The 15,933-nt window shown below is 47.2% G+C and overlaps 1 protein-coding gene across 1 annotated transcript; it reads left to right on the top strand.

Moving 5' to 3' along the window:
* The first annotated feature begins 27 nt into the window (after positions 1 to 27).
* LOC119401712 (tectonic-1-like) lies at positions 28 to 8,699 on the top strand. The gene is given in 3 exon segments (XM_037668641.2): positions 28 to 948; positions 950 to 962; positions 7,426 to 8,699. Coding segments are annotated over 3 exon segments (1,962 nt in total). The 5' UTR covers positions 28 to 255; the 3' UTR covers positions 8,682 to 8,699.
* Positions 8,700 to 15,933: the final 7,234 nt, after the last annotated feature.

The following is a 15,933-nucleotide window of genomic DNA, read 5'->3' as shown; positions in this document are numbered from 1 at the left end:
ACAACAGGAAGTGGCGCTTGTGAAATACGCGCTATGCTGTTGAGATAATTTTCTTTGTTGTCATATGGAACTCGAATATTCAGTTTGGTAAATTGCGCCCAAATATATGAGAATGATGATTCTAAATGACAATGCTAAAGCATGAGCCAGGATCAGCAGTTAACCTAAATGGTTTTCTTGCATCTTCGTTTGCTGGGCTAACTTGTATTTGCTGCGTTTAGCTTCAACTTCGGGTGGAAGACACGAAGATCCAAGATGCAGCTGCTAGTTGACAAGCCCAATGGACTTTTCTTGGCTGTATCGTGCATTTGCTGCACATTGAGCTTTGCTCCGTTTGCCAGTGCCAATGAGATGTCTACTGACGTAACAGCGGAAATGTCCAACGTCACCACTGCACTGTCGACTATTTTCGCTGAAGAAACATCCCAACCAGAGCAAACCACCGCAGCAACGACGGTGACGCAAGCGACCGACGTTGTGACGACGACGGTGACGCCACTACCGGCAACGGCAACGCCTCCCAGGCCCTCACTTGCGGTGACGCCCACCGATCGCTGCGGGTGCGACCTGACCGCCGGTTCGTGTGATGTGGACTGTTGCTGTGACGGGGACTGTAGCCCGGACGACTCCCGGGCGTTCCAGCTCTGCACCGACAGGGAACCCGGGGAGCCGGACTTGAGGTACTGCACCAAGAGAGACGTCGTCTTCCGGAACAGGACGCTCTTTGAGAAGAGACCGGTGGGAGACTTGCTGTGCATTGTGGTCGACAACGTCAAGAAGAAGGACGTCTATCCAGATCCGCCCGAAGTAAAGACACTGGCAGACGCCCACAGCCTTATTAAGGGCAGGGTGACCCACGACTGGCCGACTGATGACGCCTTCAGGCGTGAGCCGCAGGCCCTCTTCAAAGCTGGAAGCCCTGTACTTCGGGTCGATGACGACGGCAGTCATTGGCGAGTGGAGTGAGTACTTTGTTTTTAGTGCAGTCTTGTCTCTCGTTTTTCATCAACATCACCATCAGCCTGTCTGCGCACACTGCAGGGCAAAGGCATCTCCCATGTTTCTCCAATCAACCCGATCCTGTGCTTGCAGCGGCCATGTTATCTCCGCAGACTTCTTAATCTCATCTACCCACCTAACGTTCTGCCTCCCCCTCGCGCTCTTGCCTTCTCTTGGAACCCAGTCTACTACTCTTAATGACCAGCGGTTATCTTGCCTACGAGCTACACGCCCTGTCCATGTTCATTCCCTAACACCCGTTTGTTCCCTGACCCACTCTGTTCTGTTCTTGCCCCTTAAGGTTTCACTATCTTATAAGCACTCGCTGTGCAGGAAGTCGTGTGGAGAGAGAGAGATGCAGCTGGAGTCCTTACGCCGCCACTAAACAAATGGATGTCTTAAGAGGTAGTAGCTCCCCTTCCCTGAGAAGAAAAAGTGTGTTAGACACTGTAAAACTTGAAGACGAAAGCCTGCTATGGACTTGGTAATGCTTTAAGTTATACACTCAGGAACTAGACTTCTTGCAAGACATAACGGGCCCCAGTGAGCGAAATAAATTACCTTGACGATCTCAGTCGACTGCATTGTTCCTCCCCCGCTGAATCTTTCTGCATCGTATACGTGGTATGTCATTACCTGCGAGGTAGGCCCAACTTCGTCCCACATTCACAAGGTGACAACACCAATTTGTTTACAATGGCGTTCACGTAGTGATACGTCGCTGCAACTTTTTTGGTGACATCTTTTGTACACATTCGTAGTTCATAAAGACCCACAGATATAAATGTTTATAAAGATTTATTGTGTCGGGGTTCATTGCTTTCCATGCGAATAAAAAAGGGTCACTTGTTCAGCTTCATTTCTTTGTTGTATTGATGTTTTCTCAAGGCTCGATAGTACTTATACTTCCTGGTTCTGCTTCTAGGCGTTGCATGAATTTAGAGAGCTGGTGTATTTTCCTAGAAGCTTAACTTACTGGATTTAGAAGCCATCGAAATCTAGACACGTGACTCCTTCTATATCTTAATTTATAAACAACGCACTTCCATAGATCGGCGGAGAAACGGCGCTAATGCTCGCCGTGTTTGCTTATTCTGAGAATATATCATATATCATACCGAGCGATAACGCGAAGGTTGTGTCATAGGTACAGGTACTTCGTCTGAATATAACTGGATAACACTGATGATTCTATAAATATGACGATGAGAACAAAGCCCGTTGGGAAACAAAGGAACTTGCTAACGCTTGAAAAGGCTTCTACATTGTTTGGTGCTCTTAGTTCACTAAACGGCACCATAAATAGTACAATTTAGTGTTGTAGTTAAAGACGCGGAGCCGAAAAAGCTCTTAGAATTTTTTAACTCTGACGAAAATCATTGTTTCAGGAGTTAGTGCCTGGAAAATACTATGCGGCGCGGGTTGTTTCAGTTTTTTTTTTTTTTCGAAGTCATACCTGCTTCAAAAGAGCAATGCACCATAATTGTCACTGGTAATTTATAGCATTGACTGCGCTTGCAGCTTAATTGCTTGACAGCTATTGTTGGTTTGCAGTAGTACCGCTGTTGGCAGCAAGTGTGCTGCTTAGCAGCTCTCTGTGCTGCATTGCAGAAGTTGTGCATTGTATAGTATTTGTAGTAGCAGTAGTAGTAATAGCAGTAGGACTTATAGTAGTGATAAAAGTAATAGTATATACCAGTAGTAGTAGCAGTAGTAGCATATAGTAGTAGTAGTCATGACCATCATTCTCAGCCTGTTTCAATCCACTGCAGGCCGAAAGCCTCTCCCAGCGACCTCCAGTCTGCAATATCCTGTACGAGCTGATTCGATTTTATCCCTTCGAACCTTTTAATTTCGCCACTCCATCTAACCCTCGGCCTTCCTCGATTGCACTTCCCATCCCTTGGTAACCACTCTGTTGCTATTATCCACCGGTAGTCTGTCCTACACATTACGCGGCCAGCCCAGGTCCATTTCTTTCGCTCGATGTCAGCTAGGATATCTGCTACCCTCGTTGTTCCCTGACTCATTTTGCCGTCCTTCAATCTTTTAATGTTACTCTTATCATTTTTCGTTAAATTGCGCGCTGCGTGGTCCTCAAGGTTTCCTCTAGTTGCTTTGGTATCCTCCATGTTTAGACTCATATGTTAGAACTAGCAGTATGCACTCATTGTACACTTTTTGCTTTAATAACAATGGCAGATTTACTGACATTATTTGGGGGTGTCTGCCGGATGCGCTGCAGCTCATCCTTATTCTACGAAAGTATAAGTAGTAGTGTAGTATATGCCGGCCTACAGCTGTAATGGCGACAGTAGTGGTAGCCTATGCCACTTACCACCTATCGCTGCAATGTAATCGAAGCGACACACGAGAAGCACAGATACTATTCAAGGGATATTGCTGCTGCAGTGACATGACTGCGAGTAGCAACCGTCAGTGGAATGAAGGAGATACCGTAAAGGGCAGGAATAGTTCGTGCTCCGCTGCATTCGTTGGAAGTATATTATCGTAATTTTCACCGTTGTCAAGATTTCTTGGAATGGATCGCAAAAATAGTAGTATTTGTCATGACTCTGGTTAAGCCTACTTGTCATACCTGTCGTCGCGCTGTGGCGGTGAATCGCCATTGTTCCTTTTGACACTTGAGTCATTGCATTATGTGATGTCTGCATCTCTTCGTTTAATTAACTTCTTTCGTTTCAATGTCTGCGTCACGCGAAATACAAGGTAACCTTGCAGGAAGCTCTGTGAACATTACGAATCTTTTGTTCTTTCTCCGCATGCATTTTCAGTCGTGAATTTCAGTGCAGGCTCACTCGCATGGAAAATGTCGGAGAGCTGGCGAACAGGCTACACTGTTAGGACTATAGGCGACACTTGCGGAAGCGGCGATTTGCGCACGCGTTCGATTGAACTAAAACATTGTATCCATCTTTCTTTAGCGACCATTCATTCTCTATATATGGCTTGCACTGACGTCAGGGAAACAGCCATGCTGGAGCACCAACAATGAGGGACGCTAACTTTGTGATGTCATGTTAGCGTTGTCAGTAAATCGCATGCTGCAGTGGTTCTTTCGTATCATGCACAGAGGCCAAATAACGTTCCAGCGGCGTCGTTTTCACGCTGAAGCAGGTTAATTGCCATGTGATTATGCTGCTTTGACGTCATCTAAGCCGCCATGTGGGAGCACCAATACGTTAAGAACCTGCGTTCATGACGTCAGGTGCAAGCTGTCAGCAGGTGCTTACTTTTGCTTTTCGTTGTTGTTCTCGTAGGCGTGCGCACGGGGAGAAGGGGGAGGACAAGGGATGCGGCCGCCCCATCTGACCTAAGAGGGAGGCGCAAAGTCTGCCCCATACCTTTAGTCACTCGGGCGTGTCCCGCCATTGTTTGAAGACCAGAGTTATGGCCACGCAGTTTACTGACGATAATGGCAGCCGAAGGCCCCTGATGTTCCATGACTGTTTACTTCCCACCTTTGTTGAAAGAGCAGGGTCATGGCCACGCAGATCATTCACGATAATGACGGCCGAAGGCCCCTGATGTTGAATTATAAGAACAGCCTAATTCCCATCTTCACTCTCGGAAAGCCAGGTACAAAAGGCAGGTCATTGTGAGAAGCACGTCATGGCTTCATTTTCTCATTTATTTCGAATCATGTTGTCTTTTGGACTCGACCGGAGGGGGGGGGGGGGGGTCTACGATGAACTGTCGCCTATCATCCTACCTTACCTGGGTTGGGAACCCTGCGCATGCCTGTGGTTTTCTTGTTGGTTTTCTTCCTATTTTGTGTTATTTGATTCAATGCATACCCGAGGCCATGCATCACAAACACACCATTGATCTTTTCAAGCCAGTGAGGGGATCACGAGCATGCCGCAAACAAGCTTTGTGTCTGTTTAGCGCAGCCGAACTTGAGCCACGGTTACGTCGATATGACAGTCCATGTTGCTCTCCACACCAGGAGCATGTTTAGGCGTCCGATAGATAAATGGTTCCGTGTTCGGGGAACATGCATCGTCGATAAAGCAACGGTCGAAAGAAAATCGTTCATGTAGGGATCGCGCCTAACTGCCCTACTTTCATCCAATGGAGATAACGTACACCGGCCTAAGCCTACAAATGTTTCGGCACAGTCGAAGCTGATAAAACACGAGATGCAGAAGCAAGCCGAAACTTGTGGTAACAAAGCTTCTGCGTAAAATGTTAAGCTGGCCATATTCTACCAGTGCGCGAATTGACGTGCGCATAAATATGACAATGCGCTATTGCTTAATCGTCGCTACCATCTGCCTCTATGTCATCCATCTACTTGCTATATGTCGATAGTTCAGTTTCTTTTATGCGTTTCCTCGAAAACAGCATGCTGAGAGAGTTGCTAGTTAAACGCGATTTGAAAAACGAGGCGCCTCAGAGACGAAGGAAAAGAAGCAAAGATGACACGAACGCTGTCTGAATACTTTTTTTTTATGCCATAACAAACTGGTCTTTTCAGATAAGACCAAGTGATGCGTGCGAGTCGTAATGGGGCGCCAGGCAATTGCGCCAACAAAAATTCTTGTCTTCGTTATGAAGCGAACAGATGGATGCCTGGCTAGCACAAGTGGCTGAATTAATATGTGTACGGTATGTTTCGACTATCTAGGGCTTGATTTAAATGCCATGTTGAAGGAGCACTTCGGTTTGCTGAAGAAGAGGCTCGCATTGTCAGCGTTTACAATGCGCAGGTATATTTGAGCACGTACACTTCCTGACAGCCGTCTTTCCTTTCCCACCTTTCCTTCCTCAGTGTGGGGTAGCAAACCATACCTCTCTTTCTATTAAGTTCCCCCCTACTACCTCTTTCGTTTCTCTCTCTTTCTAGTCTCCTGTCAGGAGAGTTTTAGGGAGTTAAACGATATACATTTCCACTCTGGCTATATCCTATGCACAAAGGTTCTGCCAAAGTTGAGCTCGTCACGTGGATGGACGCTAAAGGCGACAGTGGAGCCCAGATTGGTTCTATGCTACACTTCTCCTTCCAGTTCTCGAAGTAGTTAACTAATCAACCTATAACCAAGATTTCTTGATGTAGGTTCCTCATAAGGCATTCAAGGCCAAGCTTTTGTAAGCTAGCGCCCTAGTGTGCCAACAGTATCGCTATGAATTTGAGTTCTTCGGCGAGTTCATTGCGCGCATGAAATGTCCACAAAACTTGCTAGGTTGAAGATTTTTAATATTTCATAACGGAATTTTTCTTCGCAAAGGAAATGAATTTTGTGGTTTGATGGGCCACAACTCCGATACCATTACAAGGCGCCCCAGTGTGATGGGCTTCGGGCTAATTTGACCACGTGGAGCGTTTGTAACGTCCATCGAAATCTATGTTCACGTGTGTTATTCAGTTGTCCCCCCCATCAAAATGCCACCACCGTGGCCGGAAATCAAACCCGCGTCTTCGTGATTTTCAGCGCACCACTGTGACCGCTAGACTACCGCGGCGGCATCATCATCAAAATAAAATTCATTAGCTATATAAATCTACATAAAATTTGTCGTGCCACAGGGACCTGCTGCGGGGATGTTGAGATGGTGTAGACAGCTATCCGTGATTTCACGTGATACTACTAGACGTTCTTTTTTTATTTCTGCACGAAAGGGGTGCACTACTGACACTGCGACTACAACTAAGACTACGACTGCTGCTGGTAATACTACTACGGCTACTACTACTACTGCTACCACTACTCTACTACTAGTTATGTTCCTACTGTAATACATCTGCAGCGTTCGCCAGATACGGCAACGCTTGCTAGCCTCAGCACGAGAAAATCCAACGTACAATACAGTGTACTCAGTCAAAGGTGGATTGGCATGACACCTTCCTTTAATTTTTCTTGCATTTAATGAAGGTTAGCGAAGCTCTTAAACCCTAGAAAAAAATGCTCGCAAGCCTCAGCGTGCCCTAAATAGCTTAAATAGCTTTTCGTCACCTGTTTTGTTTCTACTTTGTCGCGAAGCCATGTAGTCAAAGGTAGTCACGTCAATGTATAATAACCTCTTGGTAAGTGCAGCCGAAACGGGCTATAGACAAGCTGCTATAACTATTTAATAAGTGCACCTCTAAGATATGTCCTTAAGTTTAAAGTTGTTTGAATATCGATGACCTCCTGTTAACTCAACTATTACTGAAGGGTCGAAAATATCACATCTGTACTTTGCTCTCGATTGTCAAATGTGTCTCTTCAGTTAAAGTTTCTATTTGTTTGTAGAAGGTACGGGAAAATGTTAAAGGGAGTAGGTTTAATTGGCGTATATGGTTACTTGGAAACAAACGAAAAAAACTTCAAGGAACTTCTACAGTCGATCATGATTATGATGATGATGATGATGATGATGATGATAGTTGCACCCGCCAAAATGTGCCATTTCTCTTTGCAGGGCTGCCGACCAAGCTGTTCAGTTCTCGCTGCGAAGCGACAGAAGTAATCATGTACCTTCGCGACGCGGACTACGAGTGCCGACGTAAGGTCACCGGCACCTTGGAACGATCCTGCTCATCTGATTCCGCGTTCTCCGTATTCACCTACCACAGCAACTTCTCCATACAGTCCAGACCGGATGAAAAGTTGAAAATAGAGTCGTTCGTGTGTTACAACGACACCTGCCTAGTGGCCAACACCAGTGACTGCGCTCCTCGCTACGTCGATGGCTCTTGCGACCACGTGGTTTCGGAGGCGTCCTTCCGAGTCTTTCACAATGGTGCTGATGGCATTTCCAGGATCGACGCCCACTACAAGCTCGTCACGCTTAAACCTGGCACTGTGGAGTTCGGCCAAAGGTTCAGCGTCTCCTTCGTTTGGCCATCTTCGAATGAAACAGCGCCGCTCAAAGTGAGCGGCAATCCCGGGTACATCACAGGGCTTCCAGTACTGGCGGGCTGCTTCGGTCAAAACGGGTCGGCCTGTCGGGAACAAGATTTCCCGCAGTTCCTAAGTGTTCCAGAGTCAACTGACGGGGCCTGTACTTCTCCTGTCAAGAAGAGCGCCGTCAAGTTTCGCTACAATGTCAGGACCGGCTGTCTACTGTGGCCCTGCAGGTTCCCGAACTGCTCGGCGCTGCAGGAAGCCTTGCTTGCCTACGTCATAGGTATGGATCGTCACGTGACCCACGTGGCGAGCTTCGGAAACGTCAACAGGTCCCGGGTCGACGACTTCGTCCCCGTTCTGGTCGAGAACTCACCGGTGACGGACTCGACGCAAGCGGCCGCATCTTCATCGACGACGGTCGGAAGGGACGCCTGCGTCCTGCCCGTGACGGAAGTACGCGTCTACGTCATGCACGCTCGGACCGAGCACGCGTCCAGGCCTCAGGAGAAGGTAGTTTCTGTTTTACGTTCGTACGGCAGAGGCGGCGCGGCCGAAGTTCGTCTCTCTCGACGACTGCCGGTGGAAGTGACGTACTCCGTCAACTTCGTTGACGTCACGAGCCCTCGTCGGCGGGTCTTCGCGCCTCCGCCCACGATCGACGCGCGTCTGCCGCAGGATTTTTTCTATCCTTTCTTTCTGGAGTCGTCGGCGTCGAAATATCACAGCCCAAGCGCGATCTCTTGTTCTTTGTCCCTCGCACTGCTCGTCGTCTTCGCAGCCGCCGACTTTTCGTGGCTGACGTATCTGCCGTTATTGGAGCATTGTTAAGCCGGGGAACATCTGGAACTGCTTCCAAGGCCAACATGTGCTCTTGTTCGACCTTTCGGGACAAAGCGAATACGGCGTACGAGGCGGCAGTGTTTTCTTTTTTTCTTTCTTTCTGATCGACTGTCGAGAGATCTTTAAGACGTACGCACTCTTTTTCCTGTTATAAGCTCTTGCTACCAGATGGGCATTATTCGTGCTGTGCCGGAGGATAATACTTGTGCGTATGGAGACTACGTATATTAAAGCTCACGAAAAACAGCTGCCGAATGCAATCTTAGTTGGAGTTCGTATAATGAGATGCTTCACACGCAAAGCGTTTCTGATAGTATGGCTGCGTTTGAAGGAAATGAAACAAACTTACATGTGCTAAGTTGTGCCTGCCGGTTCCAAGAGTCTTGAAGCTTTTCTATAATTCTCGTACGCGCACATATTCTCAGCGCATGAACACGCCTATAGCTTTGCTAATCCTTCAAATTTACGCTGTTGACATGAGTTCGTGCAGTGGACGTTTTCGCGAGTTCAGGTTATTGCTTCTGGCAGTTCCATTTCGTTTATCGTTCGAGTCCTTAATGAGGATTCATTAGTTCATTTACCTGGTAACACCTATATCTTTATCACCTGATACGTTCATTGCAGTTTAGTGTTGATGTCCTCCTTTGCTGAGAAACCTTTGCATAGCATCAGGCTTGCCGTCCTCGCGAACACCGTCCTCCGAACGCCGACGGCTAGCCTCTTTTGCAGCGTTACCGTATTCCTGAGAAATCGCCATCCTGGACGTTGCGCGTCATACGAAAAGGCTCCTTGTATATTAAAAGGCCCTATGACACCTTACAATATACATTTAGTGTGCATGCCCGTATCACTAAGGGATGTGCCGTTTACATTGTGTGAGTGTGTTAATATTGTGTTTATCATAAACGCGACACGGCACCTGGGGTAGGACGATAAGACACAAAGTCATCACCCACATGCAAACATCTCCCTAAGTATCATCCATCTGTCTTCACTAATGTATAAGGACCATACTCCGATTACGGTGGCTGACGCACAAGGAGCATTGATGTTTTATTTATCAGCTAAGAATATCACTTCACAACAGGTGCAGAGTTAGGTGGCTGAATAATATATGCAAAACAATGCCCTTGGTTGAAGTGGGCTATCTTTTTCAGCATATTTAAGCTCGAGCCGGTGTTATCGACGATCTCAAGCATTACTTAAAAAGCAAAACGACTTCCAAGAAATTCGTCTGGGATCGATGTAAATGCCACCAAGCGTGCGCAATAAAAAGCGTACTACTCTTAAAGCCAATGATAGTCTAGAGCGCAGCGCGAATGCAAATGGTTGCCAATAAAGTGTTTCTATAATTTACACTGGCACTGTCTTCCTGAATACATACACTTGTCCCTCCTGAACACTACGCCTTACAACTTCCGGAGTACGAACAACGCAATCGCCAATGGATTCACAATAAAAGAGTACCGGTTGATACAGCATGAAAAGGTCTGTGAGCTCACTCAAAGCTAGACGTTACCACTCACAAGACAATGAGCATTGGAAGCCGCCGTGACGAAAAAACTTCAATCTGGCAACCACTGTTGTGCATCGTAGGTAGCGTTTGAGCCAGAGACGTCTTTGCGGCTACCGAATCGCTTCCGGTACATGTAGTCAGCAATACCATAGCCTTCGAGATGCGTTCCTGTTAATCCTGTTAACCAGGCTGAAGAGTCCCTGAGGCGTTGATTGGAAATTCACGTTTCATTTAAGCAACCACTGTTTCGTGTAGGACATAGATCCAACCCTGATAGCCATCAGCGCCACAGGGCCTAGTTACGCCACAGCGGTTCATGCAGGCGGAGGGTACTATATATTTCACTCAAGGTCGCCTTATTGCAGCCGTAGCGGAACTCCATTTATTATATATGCCCTCTCATCTTCTTATCCAGCCTTTTTTTTTTTTCTAGGCTCCTGCGGATTTGCGCGCCTCTCAAAACTTAAGGCACTTGTGTGGCTTCCTGGTTGGCGATTAAATGTATTTCTGACGCCAGATGGTCATAGTGTCGTCACGGCGGTTAGTTGAGAACAGGTTCCCATCGGCATAGTTCACTGCTTCTGCGTATATGACAGAAGTGGCGCTGCAGTCAGGGTCCTGTCACAATGCACGTCGACTGCTACTGAGGCTGTCGTTATTTCACGTTTGTAACGTTTAAGCAACCTTCTATTCTATGAAATCTTAGGATCGCGAGCTTATGAAAGAGAATATACAAAAGTGCAATGTTTCGTCTTCATGAGAGAGCTTCCAAAAAGAAGATTCGCTCTATCGCCTGCTAATATATAAACAACGCGGGTACAGTTCTAGTACACTCTAACGCGGGGAGCAAGCTGCGCTCGCCATCAGGCTAGTTATTAAAATTCAAGCAATTTATCAAAACAGTTCAAAAGTGAGGCGATAGCTGCCAGGGACGTTCTTCATTCCTGGAACATGTGCATTTCCGGGAACTTCCAGGTACTGTCGGTGTGCCTAATGTAACGCGCAGGAACGGAGAGTACTCCTTCTAGAATAAAGGCTAAGAGAAAAGACATGACCTGCTTCGCGCCATATTGTCAGTCATACTGCGAAATACCGCAGGTAAAACTATCGTAATTTACGACGCCACGAAAGCAAGAATTGTTCAAGAAAACCAGAAACTGCACCAGTTCAACTACAACAAATATCCGGTTCCCTACCCTACACTGGGAGGCAGGGTAATGGTATAGAGAGATAAATAGGAAATAGCTTTGGAGACAAACAAAGCGAACATATACAATTACTCCGGTTGCCACTGTAACACAGGATGACACTTGTCAGTACAATAGTCGTTTTATGCAGCTTTGTTGTTCACGCGAACTTGAGTAATGCATTCTTTTTTTTTTCTTGCTATAAGGCTTGCATTTAGGATATATTATTTTGTGTGTATATTTGTATTAGATGTGTGCGGTAAGGCCTGTGTCGTGCATGAATTGGAGCAGTGTCTTGTACAATCTGTTATCATGCATGCATTGGTCATAGCTCGTCGTGTGACTGTAGCGAAGGCCGGCTTGCAGTACAGGAGACGGGAGCGTTCCAGTTGTAAGCCTTGACATGTCCATATTAGATAATCAAGGTCATGCTCGCAACGCATTCGGTGCTGATCGTTTCAGTCGTGGGTGAACTTCGTGGGCCACATTATTGAGTGTCACTGTATTCGTTGGACACTGAAGAGAAGAACGTGCACATTCTGAGGTCGTATTTGTGGCTAAGGGGTCTTGCTGTTCGTTCAACATTGGTCAGCATTCGTGCTTATACCTAAAGAACGCAAGTTTGCTTAAGTGAAACAAGATAGCCCTCCACGCGATGTGACAGTCACTTCAGGCATCCCGGAAGGCAGCCAGCCATAACCTGCACACTCGCCAAGAAAATTGGTTGCACAATAAAGATGTGGCTTGTTCTATACAAAGCAGTCACTCTTCGTGTTCGCTCAACACAGTGTTGACATCACGAGCTTTGATAAATAACTGTGAACTGAGCATTCAATAAACGACTGCTAAAAATGCGTTTCCCTGAGACGGACCCTGAGTCCCACAGTACACGCTGCCTTTGTACAGAAGAGAGAGAAGCCTATAGGTCTAGAGACCTGGTATGGTGGCGCCACTGCTCCCGCCCTCTGTTGGGCGAGCGGTGCACTCGTGGGTTGGGAGAATACGTGCGCGCCCGTGCGCGCGTATACATGTTTCAGCGCGGCAGTGGCGGTTGCGGCGGCAGCGTTTCTTTTAGAACAGCAATCTTTGTTCGCCTTTTTGTGCATAAGTACACCGTGCTGACTCACGCTGACTTGTGTTTCACGTATCCGTGGAAAGGCAGCCTGTCATAGCGCTAGCAGGCGCGGACGAGAAAGTTACAACGGGACGTCCCGGCGCGATGGTGGAAGCGCTAGCGGACACGGACGTCCCGTTGTGACTGCTAGCGCTTCAACCATCCAGTCCAAAAAACCACTTTCTTAAAGCCGGCCTCTCCGCGACTCTGGACGGCATTCAACTAAGCCCCCCCCCCCCCCTTTTTTTAACGAACATTTGTGGCCCTACTGAGAACGAGTAAGAAAAACGACAGGATAAAGGATAGGATCTCTCGTTTATCTCCCTCGTCCTGAGTTACGCCACAAATATTTCTATGCACCAACTCGCTGAACGTACCCGTTCAGCGAGTTGGTGTCACCCAAGAAAGGCAAGAGACGTCTTCATCCCGCTTACTGCTGAAAACCAAGCTATGAGCACACCCTTCCGCAGAGAGAAAAAAAAAAACGCAGCTGCGTGCAGCAGTAACGAGAAACAATTAGTGCTGCTACGTCCCTTTGAAATCGCACTAGGAGCCCATCGGACCACACACACCATTTCGGGCCGTGCGAAGCGCCCATGAATCTCTTGTTGGGTGTCGTCTGCTAGAAGAGCGCGTCGACGGCTCTCGCGTGAGCATGACTGCGAGCAGCAACCATCGTGTGTTGTTCTGCGGTTGTCGTAGGATTGCTTCAATGAGTTGTTTGTCGCTTTTCTCGAAGTTGTACGCGAGTGGTACACGTTGTGCGGCATGAAAGAAGAAATTCCTGAACGCGACGGAGACTTCCCACATCGTCAAGGAGCGCATAGTGCAAATGAAAATCGTGGACTACGACGTACGAGTGGCGGTGAGCTTATTATTATTTTTTTGTTTCTCTCCAGGGACGTTGCAAATGCGTGTCTGTTTCCGCCCTGACTGCCAGTGCTCGCCGTTCGGGCAGACACGACGAGATCACGCGTCAGAGCGAAATACGCTGGCGTTCTCTAGACGGCATGCAGCCTGCTCCTTCTTTATTTCTCTCTGTCCTGCTATGTCTGTGTACACAGATCAAACAAATAGTAACAGTTGAATGAAAGTGGGATCATTTATGGATGAAGTTCGACGAGTTGTTTACACGCCGCTCAGCTCTGGTGGAAAGTTAACTTCTTTTATTTTCGTGTAATTTCTGTGGGAACCGGCAGAATTCTACAGGCGGTCGTTTGCCAACGGTGTTCCTGCAGCTGTTGTGACAGCCATGCACGCAGCAGTAAGAGAAAATGCCGGACTTTAGCGACGCGCTTACCGTCCCGGCGCGCCCCCGAGCAACCGGCTCCCATCCTAACTTTTCCGCTGCGTACGGGAGGGGGCGCTGTCACCTCGGCTTGAAACAGCATTGCACGAGGCCTATAGCCGGATACAACTTTAGAAGTCTGTGGCATTTTCTCCTCAAAGGTGGACGCACACAAGCCTGCACCAATGGGCGCGCACTCCAGACTGACGTCATGAGCCAGACGGCCGGCGACCCCACCTTCGGAGAACGTGGTCAAGTGCATGAGCGGGACTATTTCTTTAATCGCGGAGACGATCGGTTGCCGCGCTTCGGTGACCTGGGCGGGACCTCTCCGGCCTGCTTAAGTTGTGTCCGTCTATAGAAGGAAACTCACAGAGGTGAAGAGATTGGCTGCCCTTCATTTGAAGGGTAGTCAATCTTCCTACCCTACCACCCTAGCCTTTGAAGTCTATCCGGCTACCCCCTGCGTATAGGAAGAGGCAAAAGAAGAATATATCAGAGAAGAGCAAAGGAAGTATAATAATAATAAATCGGAAGTTAGTGTAAACATACAGAGGAATGTCCACTAACCGTTAAGAGGCTTTTCAAAGGTTCAGTCGCCTTTAGGGAGTAGAAGGCTGCTGTGCCTTGTGCATTCAAGAAAGTTGAGGCGAAGAACATATGATTCTTTTACCTGCGAGAGTGATCTGCCGTCGCACAGGCATCGATGGGTGTGCAGTGGCACAGAAAAGTGCTCGATTGTTTCGTGACAGCAGCAATAGCAAAAGTTTGAAGCGGCATTGCTAGCCATCCCTCTTATGAAAGACAAAAAAACACCCCCAAGGGAAGATGCGAGCCTAGTATTGGTCAATGTCGACATGATGGCTCCGTATAACAAGCTTGAATACGTTTATACAACAGTGGCGACAAATATCAAGAACAGTAGGAGCAGAAAATTCAGCATCTAGTGCAGCTTCCGTGCAGAACAAGCGATGATCCTTCATTCCACGTTCAGGGTTTTCTCTCTTTCTTCAGCTGGAGCAGCCGTGGCTAGAACTTGTGAACAGCATCAGCGAGTGAAGGGAGGACTCGAGTGTGCTTCCTTGCGGAGAGCAAGATATCCGAGTCTGTTAAAAAAAAAATCACCTCCTGCTAGGATGTTTGCTACGGCAGCTGTGAGGCAAAGCTTGTTTCTCGTGCCCTATAAAAGTTGTTAAGTATATGAGCTTAGTGTTTTTGGTCCACATGCCCTATACAAACATTTCTCTACAACAGTTAAATAGACATACAAGATCAACGGGAGCCCAATCGAGCTACTGTTTTACACGTTACAAAGAACCATTTCACTCATGCCATACAATTTACCATGGATTGCTCCCGGCAGAAGGAAATTAGCTCTTTCTTCTTCACAAAATTAGGTTTTTCACAAAGTTCATCATTACTCACGGGACTCGCGTAAATGCACGAAGCATTGCCCCAAAATGCACCTGCGAGCCTTAGTTCAACTGAACGTACTACTTATTGCATCTTACATCCTTTGAATACAAAAATAAGAATTGTCCGCGTTGAGAACAAACGCGTATTACAGTGTTCATACGACACCTGTGCAGGCTTAACAGTACATTTTTTTACAATGCTCATTATTACTGGCGTGATCCGTGTAAATGCACCAAGTAATGCATAAAAATACAGCTGAAGACTTAGTTCAACTGAACATACTACTTATTGCATCTTACATCCCTTCAATACAAAGATAAGCATTGTTCGCATTGGGAACAAACGCCGCATGACACCGTTCCTACTACACCTGCGCAATCTCAACCGCTCATCACTTCCCTCGCTTGAGAACTGATCTAAGGCTGTAGAAGGCATTGCACTTAGAATTAGTCCTCGTCGGGTATTTTTCCTTACAACTCTTAAGCTCCTATTCAGCATACTGGATGTCATGAATACTGTCAGGCTCAAGAACGCTTTACCTATGTTTCTCAAACTTGGAAAGCAGCGGCTGACCGAATGTATAAGTACGCCACTTTCGCAAGTGGCTTGCTCCAACTTAAACCGTCGTTGACGTCACGAAAAAGACCCTTTTGAGTAGAATGGAAATCATAAATTCGCTGCAATCTCACCGTAGACTGGCACCGCAAAATGCCACGTAC

The sequence above is a fragment of the Rhipicephalus sanguineus genome, chromosome 8, assembly GCF_013339695.2.
Source record: "Rhipicephalus sanguineus isolate Rsan-2018 chromosome 8, BIME_Rsan_1.4, whole genome shotgun sequence".
Classification (NCBI taxonomy): domain Eukaryota; kingdom Metazoa; phylum Arthropoda; class Arachnida; order Ixodida; family Ixodidae; genus Rhipicephalus; species Rhipicephalus sanguineus.
This window is presented reverse-complemented; position numbering and strand designations above follow the sequence as displayed.